Source organism: Perognathus longimembris, chromosome 2 (assembly GCF_023159225.1).
Source record: "Perognathus longimembris pacificus isolate PPM17 chromosome 2, ASM2315922v1, whole genome shotgun sequence".
Taxonomy (NCBI): Eukaryota; Metazoa; Chordata; class Mammalia; order Rodentia; family Heteromyidae; genus Perognathus; species Perognathus longimembris.
The window spans coordinates 40,595,534-40,618,094 of NC_063162.1; the positions used below are offsets into that span (position 1 = coordinate 40,595,534).

The 22,561-nt window shown below is 39.0% G+C and overlaps 1 protein-coding gene across 4 annotated transcripts in view; it reads right to left on the reverse strand.

Moving 5' to 3' along the window:
- Window positions 1–4,585: 4,585 nt before the first annotated feature.
- The window catches only part of Jmjd1c (jumonji domain containing 1C), a 172,889-nt gene continuing 154,913 nt past the window's right edge, over window positions 4,586–22,561 (reverse strand). For all 4 annotated transcript variants that reach the window (XM_048338856.1, XM_048338859.1, XM_048338857.1 and 1 more), the window contains 2 exons: window positions 6,169–6,300; window positions 4,586–5,478 (listed from right to left, as the gene is read on the reverse strand). In XM_048338856.1, coding sequence (XP_048194813.1) covers window positions 5,389–5,478; window positions 6,169–6,300 — 222 coding nt within the window. In that variant the 3' untranslated portion in view covers window positions 4,586–5,388. The remainder of the gene's footprint in view (window positions 5,479–6,168; window positions 6,301–22,561) is intronic.

Here is a 22,561-nt window from a genome sequence, read left to right on the forward strand (position 1 = left end):
CTGTGGGCCACTGTCCTTGGGCCACCTGCCACCCAGTTGAAACATAGCAGATGAGGAGGTACTGCCTTGACATTGTCTACTCAAGTCCCTTACTGTTCTAGGAGTTATGGGGAAGAAGACACCATAAGCCAAATACTTGGATGAAGCCACTGGGTGTGCTTAAAGCATGGACTTACTGTGGAATTGTAGAAGTGAGAACACACTGCTTTAGAATACCCTATACCCTTTAAAAAGTTACTTTAATTTGTCCATCTTAGTGTTAACCTAGGCTTGGAGGATATTTGTGCTTGTCTACTCTTCTTCATAAATCCTGATACTTAAAAACATTGTGTCAAGCCAAAAGAAATCTTAACTCCTTAAAAAAAAATGCGTGAGTGAAACAGCAAAATGAGGATACAGGACACTTGAGTTCAGGTCCCAGTATCAGCACCAAAACACTAGCCCATCAGTATTGACTTAATGCCTATACTCCTAGTGACTTAGGAGGCTGACATCTACTATTCAGTTAACCAGCAAAAGGCTGGAACTAGAGGCATGGCTGACGTGGTAGAATACCAAGAGTGAGTGGAAAAAAAATGACAAGTACAGCCTTATTTGAGCTCTAGTACCTGAACACAAACGAAAGTAGTAGATGGGGCATGGTTTGGCTTGTAGAATATCTGCCTAGCAAGCCCTAGCACCTCACTAAAAAGGTTTGGAACACCCCTGGGCCCTCCCTGCAAGGAAACCACCCTTTTTCTCTGCTAGCTTGTCATTGGTAGCTTGTCTCACATGTGCAAGCTTCTAGTTTTAATTCTCAATGTTGAAGGAGAAAAAGCTGGTTCATTGTACACAAGTATACAAAGTATCCTGATCAACCCAGTCTTATGTACTGTCTCTAAACCCTCTTCCACTACTGCTTGGTCCTCTTATTTTCCCTTACTATTACTTGCAGTATTATTTCTTTCTAGGACCCTTATCTATGCATTTTCACTAATGTTCTGTTGTCTTTGAGGTTCTTATGAATGTACATATTATTCCTGCTTAATCTCGTTCTTAAATTATTAGGAAATACTGAAGATTAGACTCAAGGCTATACCCTTGCTAGGCAAGTGGTCTACCACCTGACCCCAGGGGGACTTTTTTTTTTTTTAAAGAATATCAACTACCTTACAAATTTGTCCTTTAAAAACCCATGACTGGGGCTGGGGATATAGCCTAGTGGCAAGAGTGCCTGCCTCGGATACACGAGACCCTAGGTTCGATTCCCCAGCACCACATATACAGAAAACGGCCAGAAGCGGCGCTGTGGCTCAAGTGGCAGAGTGCTAGCCTTGAGCGGGAAGAAGCCAGGGACAGTGCTGAGTCCAAGGCCCACGACTGGCCAAAAAAAACCATGACTGACTAGGAGTGCACTGTGGCAGCTTTTGGCTCTTCAAAACTTATTAGCAAGGCTGACATTGGAACCACCACATTTTCTTGCTTTATTTTTCAGATGAGGTGCAGTGCTGTTTCCTGGAACCAGCTTCTCAATCCTTTGTCTCCAGAGCTGGGATTACTATGCCCAGTTTGTTTTTTGTGATGGAACTTTTTGCCTGGGCTGGCCTCAAACCATGATCTGCAGTATCCCAAGTAGCTGGGAGTCAGTGCTGTTATAATATGCCCAGTGACAACTTTTAATGGAATGGTATCCCTTTTTTGTAAACGGAAAAAAGTTAAATCTATGGGAACTGGCTGATATAGTCGTCTTTGGGAGGAAAACCAGTGATCATATCTGTCTAGACATTTTGTTGTTCCAGTATTGGAGATTGTTTGAACCCAGTGTGTGGGTGCTGTCCTTCAGCTTTTCCACTCAAGGCTACCACTTGTGCTACAGTTCTACTTCGAGCTTCTTGCTGGCTAGTAAGTTTCACTTCCTTGCCTGGGCTGGGTTCAAACCCCTAGTCTCAGATCTCATCTACTGACAAACTAGAACTACAGGCCAGAGCTACCTGTGCCTAACTAGACACTTTTCAAATTAACTTGGCTTCCTACCCACCCCCACCAAAGTCTAGTTCACTTGATAGTACTGGCTCTTGTCTGCATAGAAACACAAGGTGACTAGAAGTTTTTGATTGACTTGAAATTCTCAACTTGAAAAACCCAACAACGAAAAACATGAATAGATGTAGAACAAAACCACCAACTCAAATAGCATGTATGAAACCAGACAATATATTCTTATTTCTTAAATCAGTGACTATAACAGTTGTCTATGACTAATTTCTGGGGCTCATACAGCACTTAGAAATATTTGTGTCACTAGATCCATCTAAACGGGTTGAACTGCTACTCTTCTCTTGTTGGAAGACAATCCATTCAAAAGATGGGGTAAAATGTCAGTGTCCTAAACTCTCTTCTGTTCTAATTCCTCTGACAACTTGAGTGTATATTGTTTACTTAGCAATTTCTTTTGCAAGAAAAACTGAAATGCAACAAACTTTTGCCTCCTGATCCAAGCAGCAGTTAGCTATTTCCTTCTTCCATGACTGTGTATTAACACCTATTCATATCCAGTATTGCTTTTCCTTATCTCAAGTAACCTTCCATTTCACAGTAAGGCAAAACAAATTGCAATCCTGATGCAACTTCCACAGGTAAATGTTAGATCTACTTCAAAGTAAAGGTTTCATAGTCTGTAGTGTTTATGTATTTCTTGAACATTTAACATGTGAAACCTAGTTTTTATTTTTGTTCTTGTACTGGGGCATGAACTCAGGTCTGGGTGCTGTCACTTAGCTTTTTGTTCAAGGTCAGCACTCTACCCACTTGAACTGCAGCTCCACTTCTGGCCTTTGCTGTTAACGGAGGTCTCAAAAACTCCTGCTTGGGCTGGCTTTGAACCACAGTCCTGAAATCTCAGCCTTCAGAATAGCTAGAATTAAAGCACAAGGAACTGGCAACCAGCAAAAGACAATTCTTATTACCTCTTTCAGGGAGAAACACAACTAGGATATTTTTAAATGTGATGAACAGCACAACCAAAAGATTAGAATGGGGAAATGGTCAGAGGAATTGCTCCAGTAATCAGCAATAGTAACTTATCCCCTAGCTTTTCAGTCTATAGAGGTCTTCACTGATGCAATTATTATAGATTCTCTCCCCTACATTTAACAAGAATTGGATCACCAGCACAGACTCTGAATTCAAAGTATTTTCATTGGTTGGTTTGCTCTGAAAGAAACACTTCCTGCTTTCTTGAGCTTCAGCTACCCTGAAGGGTTCATAGGGATTGATAAAAGGAAGATTAAGAAATAGAGAAGCAAGTATTTCTTGAAGAAAAACACACACACACACACACAAAAAAAAAATAGGTTCCTGGCCGTCTTTAGGAGACCCAAATCATTTAACACCTTGGCTTTAAATCCATTTCACATTAAAATCAGATGTTAACATGTGAAAGCACAAGATGAGGCACATTTGGAAAAATAGTATTAAAGTCAAAATCCTGCCAGGTGACAGTGGCTCAAACCTTTAATGTTGATCTCAGGAGGCCAAGATCAGAGGATCTAGGTTTGAAGCCAGCCCCTGGAAAAAAGTACAAGGTAATTTTTTTTTCCCCCCAATCCTGGGGCTTGAATTCTGGGCCTAGGCACTGTCCCTGAGCCTCTGTGTTCAAGGCTAGCACTTTACCACAGCACTACTTCTGGCTTTTTCTGAGTCATTTACTGGAGATGAGTTGGACTTTACTGCCTGGGTTGGCATTGAACCATGATCTCCGTCTCTGGAATAGCTAATTACAAACCAGTTAAGATACTCTTTATCTCCAATTAACCAACAACAAAAAAGCAGAGCTGAAGGTATGGCACAAGTACCAGAGTGCTAGTCAGGAATAAGAAAGCCCAGGCAGAGTCTGACGCCATGAGTGCAGGTCTGGAAGTGGGTATCAAAAAAACTAAGTCCAAAACTTATACATCGCTTGAGATATTGAGTGAAGTTAAAATAGCAACCTACATCGATTGTGGGCCTAAGCAAAATGAGACAGAAACAAAGTAGTTTGCAAGGTCACATTAGTTGGACATTTCTTCCCAGTATACTTGACATGTTAAATAGAGAACTACATATTTCTCATAACTCATGCAACTATCTGCTAACAGCAGTTATTAAAAGCAAGACTTCAAATTAAAGCACTTTGCCAGGGTTGCACAGTAAACAGAATTCACAGTCACTTTGATGACTACAAGTTCTTCTCTAACCTTGCTGGACAGAGCAGCTCAAATCTGTACACTAGCTTCTTAGGAGGTGGACTATCAGGATTGCATTGGCATGCAGCAATTGGGGAACAGGGTGATCTGAGTCCACCAGACTCTATTTCAACCAATGGCTTGGCCTGGTGGCATGTGGTTATCCTTTGTGATGCAGGCAAGCACAAGTAAAAGGATCTTAATCTGGCCAGCCCAGGCATAGAGATCCTGCTTAAATATAATCAATGTAAAGAATGGCTGGAGGCATGGCTCAAGTGGCTAGAGCACCCGAGCTCCAATTCCTCAGTAGGGGAGGGGGAATAGGAGAGTGGGGTGGGTGTAGGGAGTGGGTGGGAAGGATAGGGAGAACTCTGGAACACAACTTCTGATAAAGTCTTTTTTAATGGAAAATGTAAAACCCCTTTCAACTTTAATGTACAAAGCCATATGTAACACTTGCACTTTAACAAAAGCAAGCCAATGTTTTAAAAAAATACATCATTAAATGTATATATGTATATATTTACAAAGCATATTAAGTTTAATATTTAGCTTTAAAACTTCACATAAATTTTACCAAAATGAGACAATTTTAAATAAATTACACCTTTTGAAAATGTTTAATTTTACAGTCAATAGCTTCAACAAAATATTGAAGTGTCTGTATTTAGTATCTACTTTATATACTTTATATTTTACAAATTTTACAATTATTTGGCAGTAATTTCTGATTATGACATGACTGCTGTGCGAGTCAGCATTTTCCCAAACGCAGGCAATAGCTGGTGTTGGTGTCCTATTCTCACAGTAACTGTCTCAATGTAGTGAAAAATATTAGTTATTTATTAAACTGTACAAGGGTACATTTACACTTCATCAACAATATAGCTTGGAATTTTCTTTACCAAAAATAAATACATCATTTTAAATCTGGCATTTTCACAAACATCATATACACTATAATACAGAAACCACTATGTAATGCTGTTTTTCAATTCAGCTTGTTTTACAACTAACACTGACTCACAGGAGCTGTGACATAGACTATACTGCTGTGGTGTCAGTAACAATGACTACAAAGAGCATTTCTTGGCACTGATGGTTTTATGAAACTAAAGTTAGTGTGCCTATCATCATTCAGGAAGCAGTCCCAGTCTGTGGCCTACAAACATCAGCTGGACCACATTTAATTTTCTTCCATATCCTCTACTTCATCTTCATGTATCTTCAAAGTTCTCACCACTTCTTTGACTGCATGATATAAGATATTTTTAACCTGAAAGAGATGTTGATATTTCTAATCATATGAATTGGAGAGAAATTTACAAATGACAACTGCCAAGTTAAAAACAAAAGAATAGCTGTAACAGGGATCAAGACAAGCCAAAGTATAAGGACCAGGAAAATGCCAAGTTAAAAAAAAAATTGTTAAGCCAGGCATTGAGTGGTTCATGCCTGTAATACTAGCTACTTAAGAGGCTGAGATATGAGGATATGGTTTGAAGCCAGCTCAGGCAGGAAAATCTCTAAGACTCTTATCTCCAAGTAACCACAAGAAAACCAGAAGTGGCCTGCAACTCAAAAGTGTGGAGAGCAAAAAAAAAGCCAAGGGATTGGGACTGGGAGTATGACCCAGTGGCAAGAGTGCTTGCCTCATATACATGAAGCCCTGGGTTCGATTCTTCAGCACCACATAAACAGAAAAAGCCTGACAAGGCGCTGTGGCTCAAGAGGTAGAGTGCTAGCCTTGAGCAAAAAGAAGCCAGGGACACTGCCTGGGCCATGACCAACAACAAAACAAAAACATGGTTAAGCCTGAAACTAAACTAAGAATCATTAAAAGTTAATTAAATGTTGGTGTTAACATTTGTTTATCCAAATGTGACTGCATAGCCTGTTACACATTTCCATTTTGTGAATATAAAAAGCCCACAAAACAGGACTTGTTAAAACATTGATTTCTTACCTGTAGTTTATCATCATAATTGATTTCTTCCTTTAAAAGTCTCAGTTCCTGTGTTAAATGAAATGACTGTACAAGATGCTCTGGAGACACAAAATCTTCGGTTACCTGAATACAGCTGTGAAAATTCTGTACCTATTCCCAAAAGAAAAGCCATGAAACATAAATCTCAGGAAACAAAAGTGAGATTAATAAACACAAAGGCCAATTATGCCAGAGAATTTTCCCAAACCATCAAATGGATTTCAAAGCAGAAGACCGCACTTGAATGGGAAAGTTATGTCACTGAAAAGCTTCATGTGGAGTGACTTTGTAAATGAAATATTTTTAAATGATAAAAAAAAGTATCTTTTCCAGGAATCCTTTGGAAATAATCAGATCCTAATTACCAATTTTGTTAAGGTGGACTTTTAAAATGTGTTACTTTAAAAACTTTCTAAGTAGAAAAAAATCTAGGTGGTACTCAATGAGTATGTTCCTGTTCCTTAGGCTTTCAGCAATTTGGTCATCTCAATATTAACTTAGTTCATTTGTGAGGAACTGGGAAAGTCTAGTTCCATACAGATCTACTGACCACAAATGAGTTTCAATTTCCTAGGTTATTTTGGTGCCTAGGTTATTTTATGCCTTTATCTCAAATTAGCCAAATAAAGAGACCCTTTAATCTTCTGTGACTTTATTGCAATAGTTTCCAAGTTTGCTCTCTCCTGATGAAAAATGGTTTTCTTAAGAAGCCAGTCAATATTATCTGTCTTCCAGCATTTACGGATACTTCACTATGTCTTACTTTCCATTTATGCTCTATTAGCAGAGGAATTGTATTGTTTTAGGTTGTCTTCTAGTGGTATTTTGAAACGGCATAAAAATTCCTGGGAAAGGAGAAATAATGGAAAAACTAAGCATTTAATTCTATTCTAATTTTTAAAATTTTGCAAAACAAACCTAATTGGGAGTGAAATGAAAAAGAGATAGTGGGAAATGGAGACTGTGGGAAAGAAAATCTAATTGATGACAGTGTAATGAAATTCCAGAGGGGCTATAATTCCTCCTCTGGACACATGACCACCTGAACAGCTGCTGAAGTCTGCAGAGTTAACTCAAGCACTGTGCCTCTATTGATAACTCGGTAGCATATAAAGCAAATATTCTTTCTGTAATCATTAGGCTGCTGGTTCCTCAGAAGAATGAACAGTAGATGCCTCACATTTTCACCATGTCTGTACAGTCTCACTGGCTCTTCATTATTTGTCTGTAGAATAGATGCTCTATTTCACAGAACAGTAGACTATGGATGAGATGTGTTCAGCGCCTGTCCCAAGACAAATCAGCCAATAAATGGCAAGTCAACAGGAGCCCAACTCCTGTGATGTCTTGTCAAATAGATGCTTTACAGTCTTACATTAACTCTTTCACACCATCAAACACAGTCTCCAAATGCCCTCTCTCTCCTTATGTCTTTATCTGAACACAGGTTTTAGAATGTTACCTTTTGGTATGTCTAATTCTGGCCTATCTTAAAAATCACTGTGGATCCAAAATTCCTACTTGGTTCATTTATATTTTTTCTTTATTGATATTCTTATTTGAGTCATCCATCATTTTTCTGGTTTCCTTCAGGTCTTTATCCATGGGAGTTTCTTTTAGCTCTTTGAGCATGTTTAGTAAGTCCAAAGTCTGAAATTCCTCAGGGAACATTTCTGTCAATTTAGTTTTTCCCTTTGAATGGACCATGCTTTCTTTTTTCTTGAAAACTAGGCATCTGTACATTATAATGTGCTACCTTTGGTAATCACATTTTCCCTGACTTAAGTGTTTGCTGCTGGTGACTGCAGAGGGCTATAGCCATTGTTCAGTGACTTTTCCAAACTGTTCAGAAAGGCTGCATTCTCTGCTGGGGGTGTGGTCACTGAAGTCTTGGTTCCATTATTTCATGGTCAGCCAGTGCCCTGACAGATTTCCTTAAGTGAAAAATCAGCTGCCTTTTTCTTCATCAGTCTCTTGGTTACTCTAAGTATTGGGATTACATTCCAGAATTCTGAAAGTTTTCAGTCAGTCTTTGCCAGTTTATGGTCCTTTTAAAAATGATGTTATTCAGAATGGCGATGTTTATTAATGCTTAAAGTTGCTATATGTTTCTGAACAACCCCCATCTGATGTTTTGCTGAAAGGCTTGAAGTTGAAGAGACAATTTTCAGTTTTGAAGTAGAATACAAATTAACTTCCATTCAACTTACCCCTTTTCTTTAGCAATGTATGAGTCATTTTAATTCCACTTTCCAGACCAATATTCCTTAATAATATGCTTTAAAGGATCACTTGAAATCATAAATAATTAAGAATATAATTTTTTCATGTTCATAGAAGGAAGATTATTATCTCAACACTACAATTGTTATATACTCAGCTATTTGTGGAAATTTTGTGTGAAAAATAATTTGGTGATTCAAATGAGGAAAAAATACCAAGACAAAGTTTAGTGCAACTTTATTACTGCTGATTCACATACTTGGGGTCATATTTACCAACAATAGATTTCAGGTCTGCAATCTGACTCCCCCTGTCACCCCCCCCCTTAAAGAGTATCAAAAGCTGTGGCTATCACACTTCCTTCAGGTTCCTAAGACACATATCTGGACTCTACTGAATACAAGAGCTACTAGTCTCCCAGTTTGGTTTCTGGATATACTCAACTGTTCACGGGCCAAGAATAGAGCATTGCTTCTTTTCTAACACTGCCATCTCCTGTAATACAGTATCACTTGGTTGAAACACATTTTAGATAGGTACCTATTGCTTGTACAGGCTTCCGCTTCCTACATTAGCAATACTTAGCAACTTGTTACAAATGTAAAATTTCAGGTTTTCCCCTCCCAGACTCAATGAATTTTAAAACTCCAGGGGTTCAGGGGTTGAGTACAGCAATGTGTGCTTCATGAAGACCTCTAGAAAATTCTTATGGCAATGAATGAGAAACATGAATTTAGAGTCTAGGATTACTTCAAGAGCCATTTGTGGTATACTAGGTAATGATTTGTGGTATACTAGGTAATGTTGAACCATCAATGAACAGTTTGTAGCGCCTCTAAGAACTAAAAAGGTGGAAAATATTAATGCATATCAAACCAAAGTTAATAGTTATGAAGAAATATATAACTTTGAATTCTGTTACTTGTGAATCAGACATAGCACTCTCTAAAAAGAGTAAAAAACAAAACAATTGTAATTATCCTACACATAGAAGGAGATAGAAATTCCTATTTTTAGAGATGGCAATTTGTATGCCCAGCTATCCATCACAAAACTTTGAAGTTTTATCCTGCAGCACTCAGCAACATTTTCTAGCAGGCCGCACAATACAACATGCCGTTTCGTTGTATAATCTTTTATTAGAGATGAAATTTGCTTCTCATAATATCTATTGATTTACTATCAATGTTAGAACATGCCTTATGTCATACATACGTGCACAGCAAAAATTAGAAGTTATTTTCCAACACAAGTAAACTTTCTGAGGTAGGCAAAGTCACATATGCAAAGAAGTCAGAATTTGTATGATTGTGCAAAAACCTTATATGTATAGGAATACATTGTTTTTGCTGCTTGTGTAAAAATCTTCTAAGAACATATTCTCAGATCTTCTATACAAAATAGGCTTTACAAATGTTTACATATATGTATGACTATACTTAATAGTAGTAGTCACAAAACAGACTTCTCAAATAAGTAAGATGGCTCTAATAAGGAAAGAAGAGGGAGCAATGAAAAAAGCCAAATCTTGGGCTAGCACATGGCTCAGTAGTATATCACTCATGCCAATGACCCCTATGTTTGATACTAAGCCTTGCAGAAAGCAGAAAGAAAATCTGTCCAACTTTGACTTCATGAAGTTTTACATTCTAGTGAGTGCAAAACAATGAAAAAGTAAATTACAAATTATTTTAGATGACTGAAATGAAGAAAAATAAAGCAGATGGGGCTGGGGATATGGCCTAGTGGCAAGAGAGCTTGCCTCGTATACATGAGGCCCTGGGTTCAATTCCCCAGCACCACATATACAGAAAACGGCCAGAAGTGGCGCTGTGGCTCAAGTGGCAGAGTGCTAGCCTTGAGCAAAAGGAAGCCAGGGACAGTGCTCAGGCCCTGAGTCCAAGGCCCAGGACTGGCAAAAAAAAAAAAAAAAAAAAAAAAAAAAAAAAAAGAAAAATAAAGCAGAGAAAATGACAAAAAATAAAAGTTCATGGGAGCAGGTAGGAATGTTTCACATTGTGTGAAAAGAGCAAAACAAGAATTAGACTAAGAGGCTGTGTGTTTGTGTGTGCACATGCACATACGTCTGTTAATATTAACACAAATAGGACAGATATAGACTGAGCATTTGTACAAATAGGGTTTCACATATATTCTCTATAGAAAATGCAGCCTACCAAACTCACCTCCACTTCTCTCCCTCATCTCCTCAATCCCTTCTTAAAGCAATTTCAAAAGGTTTTCTCGCTCTTCCCTTCCCCTTCTTAAAAATACCAAGAAATGCCAACACGTTTCGTTGTCCTTTTTTTATACATGCATATAAATTACTTCAACTATATTCACTTTTACTTACCCTGAACATAGGCCAACCCCTCCCACTTGTGACCACCTTCCAACACAGGGTATTTTCTTTTCTAAAGTTGGAGGACAGTTTGCGTGCAAGTGCGCGCATGCGTGTGCGAGCGTGCGTGTGTGCGCACACACGCTATTACTGGGGCTTGAACTCAGGGTTTTATACTTGCATTTGTCTTTTTTTTGGCCTTTTTTTTTATTGTTTTACTTATAGCTTATACTCTACCACTGTAACACATGTCCATTTCTAGGTTTTTGCTGGCTAATTGGAGATTAGAGTTTCCCAGATTTATCTCCTCAGTCTGCCTTCAGACTGTGATCTTTGGCTTCCTGAGTAGCTAGTAGCTAAGGACTAGAGGCATGAGACATTACCTCCCAGCTTTTATGAAATTTTGAACACTGATATGTGACCTTTTTAACAGGATCCCTTTGTGCTTACTATTTGGATAGAAGTTATTTTTTTTCCTCTTTCTTTCCTCTAAAACGAAAAGCTTCAGAGAAACAAGTATAAGCATGTAATGTTTGCGGTATCAATGACTGCGTCTCTTTAGAAAGTAAACTAGGAAAGGTAGCAGATGGGATTTTCAGGATTTAACTTTCTATACTGACTGAACTTTTTGCTTAATAACACAATGTAATATTTATAAAAGAAAAGGACATTCATGTAGTCTCTTCAAAAAATTTTACCTTGCCAATTGTTGGTGGCTCACACCTATAAGCCTAGCTATTCAGGAGGTGGAGAGATCTGAGGATTGCGGTTCAAAGCCAACCAGGGCAGGAAAAGTCTGTGGGATTCTTATTTCCAATTAACCCAAGTTTCTAGAAAACCAGTTGAGCTGTGGCTCAAAGTGGTAGTAAAGTGGTAGTGGTAGAGCCTTGAGCAAAAGAGCTAAGGGACAGCACCCAGGTCCTGAGTTCAAGCCCCACAACAGACAAAAAATTAAAAAGTGAAAAATTGTACTTGACTAACCAAATGTTTATATACAAAAAATGAGCATAAAGACATCACATAATATGCACATCTATAAAAATTAAACTCAGTCTAATGGCTCAGGGGACTGAGATCTGAAGGCTACTGGTTTGAAGGTTTGAAGCTACGAAAGTGATTCAGACTGCATCTCCAAAATAACAAGTAAAAAAGCAGGGTTGCAAGCATGATTTACATAGTAGCACTTCAACCAGGTTCTGAGTTCAACCCCACCCAGTACTGCAAAACAACAAAACAACCCCAAATATACCCAAACAACAAACAAGTCACAATATTCACCTACAGTATGAAAAAATAGGTGAAAAAGTGATACAATATTAAAGTTAATGTGTATGTGCACGCACACGTGCATGTGCATGTATTTTGCCAATCCCAAGCTTGAAACTCAGAGACTAGGCACTTTCCTTGAACTTCTTTTGCTTAAGGCTAGCACTCTACTACTTGAGCCACAGTGCCACTTCTGGCCTTTTCTGTGTATGTGGTACTGAGGAATGGAACCCAGGGCTTCATAGAGTGCTAGGCAAGCACTCTACCACAAAGCCACATTCCCAGCCCTGGAAATCGTATTTTTAATAACCATTCCCATCAATTAAAAACTGAGAAAATTACGTAAACACACACTTAAACAAAATAAACATAAGAAAAATACACATATAGAAAGACACTCAACATATTTAGTCACCAAGAAATACAAGTTAAAACCACAGTGATGCTATTATATGCTTATATAGTGTAAAAAATTACCCTAGATGTGAGAAAAGGAAAAAGAAATGAAATGTATGCAACACTGAATGAGAAGGAAAGGCTATGGTACCATTATTTTAATTACTGCCTGGAAATTTTGTAGTTGGTTGTACATTTATCATGTGATCTGACAACATCACTGTGCAGTACTTACTTAATAGCAATGAAAACACCTAAGTTCACTTAGCCTACACACAAGTTTTTTTTTGTTTTTGTTTTTGTTTTAATGCCAGTCCTAGGGCTTGGACTCTGTGCCTGAGCACTGTCCTTGGCTTCTTTTTGCTCAAGCCTAGCTAACATTCTACCTCTTGAGCCACAGTGCCACTTCCGGCTTTTTCTGTTTAGATGGTGCTGAGGAATCAACCCCAGGGCTTCGTGCATGATAGGCAAGCACTCTACTGCTAAGCCACATTCCCAGCCCCTATAGTGGCTTTCTTTACAGTTGCCTCATGCTGGCAACACACGAATACAGGTTACTTGGTGAAGAAATAAGACTTCCAAAACATAGAAGAACTATTCATAGAATGAAACAACTATATAGCAAAAAAAAGAAACTAATTTACAAACACAAGATGGACATTAAACGTATGATTCTAAGTAAAAGTCAGATTCAATACATAAAAGATTCTCATAAAGACAAAACTGTAACACATAAAACACTCAGGTAAGTATGAAGTTTAGAAGATGTTACTAAAGGGGCTGGGAATATGGCCTAGTGGCAAGAGTGCTTGCCTCGCATACATGAAGCCCAGGGTTCTATTCCCTAGCACCACGTTTTCTATATAAACGGCCAGAAGTGGCCCTTTGGCTCAAGTGGCAGAGTGCAAGCCTTGAGCAAAAAGAAGCCAGGGACAGTGCTCAGGCCCTGAGTCCAAGGCCCAGGACTGGCCAAAAAAAAAAAGGTGTTACTAAAAGGAAAAAGTGGCTACAGGAAAGGAACGATGCAACAAAAGATGGAAGTTCAAGGTCAGCAAAGCAGAGAAAAGTTTGCTAGACTCCATCTCCAAAAACTGTAACCAAAGCTATGGCTCAAGTAGTAAAGCACCACCTATTAATAAGCTCAAGGCCCAGAATTCAAACCTTGTATTTGTCATTACCTGCTCATCCAAGGACTGAGGTTTTGAATGACAAGAAAGACATGGGGCCCCCAAAGGAGGTGGCAACTCAGTAAAGGTCTAAGGTATCTGGTGTGAGAAACATGGGAAAATTGTGGAAAAGCTAAAGCCTGGAAGGAGACCCAATAAAGTAGTTGCACCATGTAGTAAAGACTAAATGAGGCAAAGGAGATGATTTGGGGTGCATGACAACAGAAGGTTTGTGGTGAAGCCATTTCATAAAGTAGCGTTTGTCTTGCCCATACCCCGAATGGATAACCCATGTAGTTGTACCAGTTAAGAGAAGATTTGCCCCATTATAAGGTTGGAAGGAGAAAACAAAAATTATGCAAGTGAAAAGTTCAAGGCTATAGGAACTTTGGATGAGAGGAAAAGATTAGAAGTGCAAGAGACAATTTATTTATTTATTTTTTGCCAGTCCTGGGCCTTGAACTCAGGGCCTGAGCACTGTCCCTGGCTTCTTTTTTTGCTCAAGGCTAGCCACTCTGCCACTTGGGCCACAGCGCCAATTCTGGCCGTTTTCTATATAGGTGGGTGATGCTGAGGAATTGAACCCAGGGCTTCATGTATATGAAGTAATAAGTACTCTTGCCACTAGGCCATATCCCCAGCCCCACGAGACAATTTTTTTGGGATAGAACTATACTATATTTTGGTGTATTGTTATCTGAGCATGCGTTTGTGAAAAATTACAGCACTGGACACTAAAAAAGCATAAAATGTTTGTTTGAGACAAGGTTTCAAGGACCAACTTTGTTTCAAATCTAATCAGAAAACTGATATTGAGTAAGATTGAACTCTATGTATAAATAATGACTTTCAAAGGTATCTATAAAAGGATTATTCTTTTTTGGAAAATAGATAGTATGATTTGAACTTAGGGCCTCATACTTGTTAGCCTGGTACTCTACTACTTGAACCACACATCTAATACTAGGATGGATCTCTCTCCATCTCTCCATCTCTCCATCCATCCATCCATCCATCCACCCATCCATCCATCTTTGTCTTTTGCTCTTTCTTCCTCCTCCTACTTCTTCTAACCCCCCCCAGCATCACCTCTCTCTGCTAGTATCAAGCCTTGGGCACTGTCCCTTAGCTTTGCTACTCCAGGCTGATGTTGCACAACTTGAGCCACAATTCTTCTTTCTGTGTTTTCTGGTTCACTGGAGATAAGAGCCTCATGGACTTTCCTCTCCAAGCTAGCCTTCATCCTCTAATAAATCTCAGTCTCTTGTGTAGCTAGAATTATAATCATGAGCCACTGGTGCTGACTGGGCAGTAGGGTTTTTATTTACAGAAAATATCTGTAACAATATAGGTGTTCTTTTGACTGTTTGAATAAATGTTCAATTCCTCTGAATAAAAATTAGCTATTTTCTGGTAAAAAAGCTAGCTGGAAAGCAAAAAGAATGGTATGTGGAGTGAATCCCAATTGCATATGAATCACAAATGATGTTATACCTCTGAAATGATCACAAGTGGACAGAAACAAAAAGACCTATGAAATATAAATATACTTTTAAGGAAGTTATGAGCATAGAAAGAAGTATATTTGTATTTTGTGTTTTGCTACCATTGGGCTGGGAATGTAACTCAAGTGGTAGCAGTGCTTGCCTACCAAAGTACAAGACCTTGAGATGAAATGCTAGGACCACAGCAAGTAATAACACATTATTACAAATGCCATGAGCTATAAAAATGATGCATTTAATATCTTAAAAGCAACTATTATAATCTAAGGAATATTTGTTCTTAATATAAAAATGCAGAATACTGGGGCTGGGGATATAGCCTAGTGGCAAGAGTGCCTGCCTCGGATACACGAGGCCCTAGGTTCGATTCCCCAGCACCACATATGCAGAAAACGGCCAGAAGCGGTGCTGTGGCTCAAGTGGCAGAGTGCTAGCCTTGAGCGGGAAGAAGCCAGGGACAGTGCTCAGGCCCTGAGTCCAAGGCCCAGGACTGGCAAAAAAAAAAAAAAAAAAAAAAAAAAAAATGCAGAATACCTATTCTATAAATAGTCCATGATAATGATAAAAAAAAAATACCTATTAAAAATACATCTCCGGGGGCTGGGGATATGGCCTAGTGGCAAGAGTGCTTGCCTCGTATACATGAGGCCCTGGGTTCAATTCCCCAGCACCACATATACAGAAAATGGCCAGAAGGGGCTCTATGGCTCAAGCGGCAGAGTGCTAGCCTTGAGCAAAAAGAAGTCAGGGACAGTGCTCAGACCCTGAGTCCAAGCCACAGGACTGGCCAAAAAAAAGAAAAAAAAAAATACATCTCGGGGCTGGAGATATGGCCTAGTGGCAAGAGAGCTTGCCTCCTATACATGAAGCCCTGGGTTCGATTCCCCAGCACCACATATACAGAAAATGGCCAGAAGTGGCACTGTGGCTCAAGTGGCAGAGTGCTACTAACCTTGAGCAAAAGGAAGCCAGGGACAGTGCTCAGGCCCTGAGTCCAAGGCCCAGGACTGGCAAAAAAAAAAAAAAAAAAAAAAAAAAAAAAGAAAAATAAAGCAGAGAAAATGACAAAAAATAAAAGTTCATGGGAGCAGGTAGGAATGTTTCACATTGTGTGAAAAGAGCAAAACAAGAATTAGACTAAGAGGCTGTGTGTTTGTGTGTGCACATGCACATACGTCTGTTAATATTAACACAAATAGGACAGATATAGACTGAGCATTTGTACAAATAGGGTTTCACATATATTCTCTATAGAAAATGCAGCCTACCAAACTCACCTCCACTTCTCTCCCTCATCTCCTCAATCCCTTCTTAAAGCAATTTCAAAAGGTTTTCTCGCTCTTCCCTTCCCCTTCTTAAAAATACCAAGAAATGCCAACACGTTTCGTTGTCCTTTTTTTATACATGCATATAAATTACTTCAACTATATTCACTTTTACTTACCCTGAACATAGGCCAACCCCTCCCACTTGTGACCACCTTCCAACACAGGGTATTTTCTTTTCTAAAGTTGGAGGACAGTTTGCGTGCAAGTGCGCGCATGCGTGTGCGAGCGTGCGTGTGTGCGCACACACGCTATTACTGGGGCTTGAACTCAGGGTTTTATACTTGCATTTGTCTTTTTTTTGGCCTTTTTTTTTATTGTTTTACTTATAGCTTATACTCTACCACTGTAACACATGTCCATTTCTAGGTTTTTGCTGGCTAATTGGAGATTAGAGTTTCCCAGATTTATCTCCTCAGTCTGCCTTCAGACTGTGATCTTTGGCTTCCTGAGTAGCTAGTAGCTAAGGACTAGAGGCATGAGACATTACCTCCCAGCTTTTATGAAATTTTGAACACTGATATGTGACCTTTTTAACAGGATCCCTTTGTGCTTACTATTTGGATAGAAGTTATTTTTTTTCCTCTTTCTTTCCTCTAAAACGAAAAGCTTCAGAGAAACAAGTATAAGCATGTAATGTTTGCGGTATCAATGACTGCGTCTCTTTAGAAAGTAAACTAGGAAAGGTAGCAGATGGGATTTTCAGGATTTAACTTTCTATACTGACTGAACTTTTTGCTTAATAACACAATGTAATATTTATAAAAGAAAAGGACATTCATGTAGTCTCTTCAAAAAATTTTACCTTGCCAATTGTTGGTGGCTCACACCTATAAGCCTAGCTATTCAGGAGGTGGAGAGATCTGAGGATTGCGGTTCAAAGCCAACCAGGGCAGGAAAAGTCTGTGGGATTCTTATTTCCAATTAACCCAAGTTTCTAGAAAACCAGTTGAGCTGTGGCTCAAAGTGGTAGTAAAGTGGTAGTGGTAGAGCCTTGAGCAAAAGAGCTAAGGGACAGCACCCAGGTCCTGAGTTCAAGCCCCACAACAGACAAAAAATTAAAAAGTGAAAAATTGTACTTGACTAACCAAATGTTTATATACAAAAAATGAGCATAAAGACATCACATAATATGCACATCTATAAAAATTAAACTCAGTCTAATGGCTCAGGGGACTGAGATCTGAAGGCTACTGGTTTGAAGGTTTGAAGCTACGAAAGTGATTCAGACTGCATCTCCAAAATAACAAGTAAAAAAGCAGGGTTGCAAGCATGATTTACATAGTAGCACTTCAACCAGGTTCTGAGTTCAACCCCACCCAGTACTGCAAAACAACAAAACAACCCCAAATATACCCAAACAACAAACAAGTCACAATATTCACCTACAGTATGAAAAAATAGGTGAAAAAGTGATACAATATTAAAGTTAATGTGTATGTGCACGCACACGTGCATGTGCATGTATTTTGCCAATCCCAAGCTTGAAACTCAGAGACTAGGCACTTTCCTTGAACTTCTTTTGCTTAAGGCTAGCACTCTACTACTTGAGCCACAGTGCCACTTCTGGCCTTTTCTGTGTATGTGGTACTGAGGAATGGAACCCAGGGCTTCATAGAGTGCTAGGCAAGCACTCTACCACAAAGCCACATTCCCAGCCCTGGAAATCGTATTTTTAATAACCATTCCCATCAATTAAAAACTGAGAAAATTACGTAAACACACACTTAAACAAAATAAACATAAGAAAAATACACATATAGAAAGACACTCAACATATTTAGTCACCAAGAAATACAAGTTAAAACCACAGTGATGCTATTATATGCTTATATAGTGTAAAAAATTACCCTAGATGTGAGAAAAGGAAAAAGAAATGAAATGTATGCAACACTGAATGAGAAGGAAAGGCTATGGTACCATTATTTTAATTACTGCCTGGAAATTTTGTAGTTGGTTGTACATTTATCATGTGATCTGACAACATCACTGTGCAGTACTTACTTAATAGCAATGAAAACACCTAAGTTCACTTAGCCTACACACAAGTTTTTTTTTGTTTTTGTTTTTGTTTTAATGCCAGTCCTAGGGCTTGGACTCTGTGCCTGAGCACTGTCCTTGGCTTCTTTTTGCTCAAGCCTAGCTAACATTCTACCTCTTGAGCCACAGTGCCACTTCCGGCTTTTTCTGTTTAGATGGTGCTGAGGAATCAACCCCAGGGCTTCGTGCATGATAGGCAAGCACTCTACTGCTAAGCCACATTCCCAGCCCCTATAGTGGCTTTCTTTACAGTTGCCTCATGCTGGCAACACACGAATACAGGTTACTTGGTGAAGAAATAAGACTTCCAAAACATAGAAGAACTATTCATAGAATGAAACAACTATATAGCAAAAAAAAGAAACTAATTTACAAACACAAGATGGACATTAAACGTATGATTCTAAGTAAAAGTCAGATTCAATACATAAAAGATTCTCATAAAGACAAAACTGTAACACATAAAACACTCAGGTAAGTATGAAGTTTAGAAGATGTTACTAAAGGGGCTGGGAATATGGCCTAGTGGCAAGAGTGCTTGCCTCGCATACATGAAGCCCAGGGTTCTATTCCCTAGCACCACGTTTTCTATATAAACGGCCAGAAGTGGCCCTTTGGCTCAAGTGGCAGAGTGCAAGCCTTGAGCAAAAAGAAGCCAGGGACAGTGCTCAGGCCCTGAGTCCAAGGCCCAGGACTGGCCAAAAAAAAAAAGGTGTTACTAAAAGGAAAAAGTGGCTACAGGAAAGGAACGATGCAACAAAAGATGGAAGTTCAAGGTCAGCAAAGCAGAGAAAAGTTTGCTAGACTCCATCTCCAAAAACTGTAACCAAAGCTATGGCTCAAGTAGTAAAGCACCACCTATTAATAAGCTCAAGGCCCAGAATTCAAACCTTGTATTTGTCATTACCTGCTCATCCAAGGACTGAGGTTTTGAATGACAAGAAAGACATGGGGCCCCCAAAGGAGGTGGCAACTCAGTAAAGGTCTAAGGTATCTGGTGTGAGAAACATGGGAAAATTGTGGAAAAGCTAAAGCCTGGAAGGAGACCCAATAAAGTAGTTGCACCATGTAGTAAAGACTAAATGAGGCAAAGGAGATGATTTGGGGTGCATGACAACAGAAGGTTTGTGGTGAAGCCATTTCATAAAGTAGCGTTTGTCTTGCCCATACCCCGAATGGATAACCCATGTAGTTGTACCAGTTAAGAGAAGATTTGCCCCATTATAAGGTTGGAAGGAGAAAACAAAAATTATGCAAGTGAAAAGTTCAAGGCTATAGGAACTTTGGATGAGAGGAAAAGATTAGAAGTGCAAGAGACAATTTATTTATTTATTTTTTGCCAGTCCTGGGCCTTGAACTCAGGGCCTGAGCACTGTCCCTGGCTTCTTTTTTTGCTCAAGGCTAGCCACTCTGCCACTTGGGCCACAGCGCCAATTCTGGCCGTTTTCTATATAGGTGGGTGATGCTGAGGAATTGAACCCAGGGCTTCATGTATATGAAGTAATAAGTACTCTTGCCACTAGGCCATATCCCCAGCCCCACGAGACAATTTTTTTGGGATAGAACTATACTATATTTTGGTGTATTGTTATCTGAGCATGCGTTTGTGAAAAATTACAGCACTGGACACTAAAAAAGCATAAAATGTTTGTTTGAGACAAGGTTTCAAGGACCAACTTTGTTTCAAATCTAATCAGAAAACTGATATTGAGTAAGATTGAACTCTATGTATAAATAATGACTTTCAAAGGTATCTATAAAAGGATTATTCTTTTTTGGAAAATAGATAGTATGATTTGAACTTAGGGCCTCATACTTGTTAGCCTGGTACTCTACTACTTGAACCACACATCTAATACTAGGATGGATCTCTCTCCATCTCTCCATCTCTCCATCCATCCATCCATCCATCCACCCATCCATCCATCTTTGTCTTTTGCTCTTTCTTCCTCCTCCTACTTCTTCTAACCCCCCCCAGCATCACCTCTCTCTGCTAGTATCAAGCCTTGGGCACTGTCCCTTAGCTTTGCTACTCCAGGCTGATGTTGCACAACTTGAGCCACAATTCTTCTTTCTGTGTTTTCTGGTTCACTGGAGATAAGAGCCTCATGGACTTTCCTCTCCAAGCTAGCCTTCATCCTCTAATAAATCTCAGTCTCTTGTGTAGCTAGAATTATAATCATGAGCCACTGGTGCTGACTGGGCAGTAGGGTTTTTATTTACAGAAAATATCTGTAACAATATAGGTGTTCTTTTGACTGTTTGAATAAATGTTCAATTCCTCTGAATAAAAATTAGCTATTTTCTGGTAAAAAAGCTAGCTGGAAAGCAAAAAGAATGGTATGTGGAGTGAATCCCAATTGCATATGAATCACAAATGATGTTATACCTCTGAAATGATCACAAGTGGACAGAAACAAAAAGACCTATGAAATATAAATATACTTTTAAGGAAGTTATGAGCATAGAAAGAAGTATATTTGTATTTTGTGTTTTGCTACCATTGGGCTGGGAATGTAACTCAAGTGGTAGCAGTGCTTGCCTACCAAAGTACAAGACCTTGAGATGAAATGCTAGGACCACAGCAAGTAATAACACATTATTACAAATGCCATGAGCTATAAAAATGATGCATTTAATATCTTAAAAGCAACTATTATAATCTAAGGAATATTTGTTCTTAATATAAAAATGCAGAATACTGGGGCTGGGGATATAGCCTAGTGGCAAGAGTGCCTGCCTCGGATACACGAGGCCCTAGGTTCGATTCCCCAGCACCACATATGCAGAAAACGGCCAGAAGCGGTGCTGTGGCTCAAGTGGCAGAGTGCTAGCCTTGAGCGGGAAGAAGCCAGGGACAGTGCTCAGGCCCTGAGTCCAAGGCCCAGGACTGGCAAAAAAAAAAAAAAAAAAAAAAAAAAAAATGCAGAATACCTATTCTATAAATAGTCCATGATAATGATAAAAAAAAAATACCTATTAAAAATACATCTCCGGGGGCTGGGGATATGGCCTAGTGGCAAGAGTGCTTGCCTCGTATACATGAGGCCCTGGGTTCAATTCCCCAGCACCACATATACAGAAAATGGCCAGAAGGGGCTCTATGGCTCAAGCGGCAGAGTGCTAGCCTTGAGCAAAAAGAAGTCAGGGACAGTGCTCAGACCCTGAGTCCAAGCCACAGGACTGGCCAAAAAAAAGAAAAAAAAAAATACATCTCGGGGCTGGAGATATGGCCTAGTGGCAAGAGAGCTTGCCTCCTATACATGAAGCCCTGGGTTCGATTCCCCAGCACCACATATACAGAAAATGGCCAGAAGTGGCACTGTGGCTCAAGTGGCAGAGTGCTACTAACCTTGAGCAAAAGGAAGCCAGGGACAGTGCTCAGGCCCTGAGTCCAAGGCCCAGGACTGGCCAAAAAATAAAAATAATAAAAATAAATAAAATGAAATAAAATAAAAATACATCTCAATTACTGGGTGGTAAGTGGGAAAAAAATAGAGAATTCATTGAGGCAAATGAGCTTTTGTTGATGCAGGGAGGTTCTAAGCTGGAATATGGGCTCCATTCAACCTATAAAAATCTGCTGTGCTGTGCTGTGCTGTGCTGAACTTGAAATTTCATCATCCGTTATCCCTATGACCTAGTCTATATCACACATCAAGTTACATAAAAAAAGATTGGGTATGTATGCATTTATTTTTGACAGGATGTTTCAGATTTAAAGTTTTATGAATCCATAGCTAATATAAATTATGTATCATCACACTTTAGAAGGGTTATTACTATGTTAGTGCATTAGTACAGGAAGTAAACTTAAAATCATATAAAAAGCTCTTGGTTATTACCTCTTAGTGGCCCTTTTAAGCCTCACTAATGAAAATAAACAGATAGTATGCTTTACTTCTAAAAGGGGTCTTAAATGTTAAGATTTCATTCCCCAAATTAGAGATAATACATAAATGGACCAGACTCGTGTTAAAACAATTAAACTCCAAAGTAATCACATTAGATTTTTTTCAAACATGAGAATGTCATTTTAGACATTTAATGAAAATATATTGTGTAAGTCAATCTCTTACTTATAGCTTTTTTTTTTTCCTCAAGGCTAGC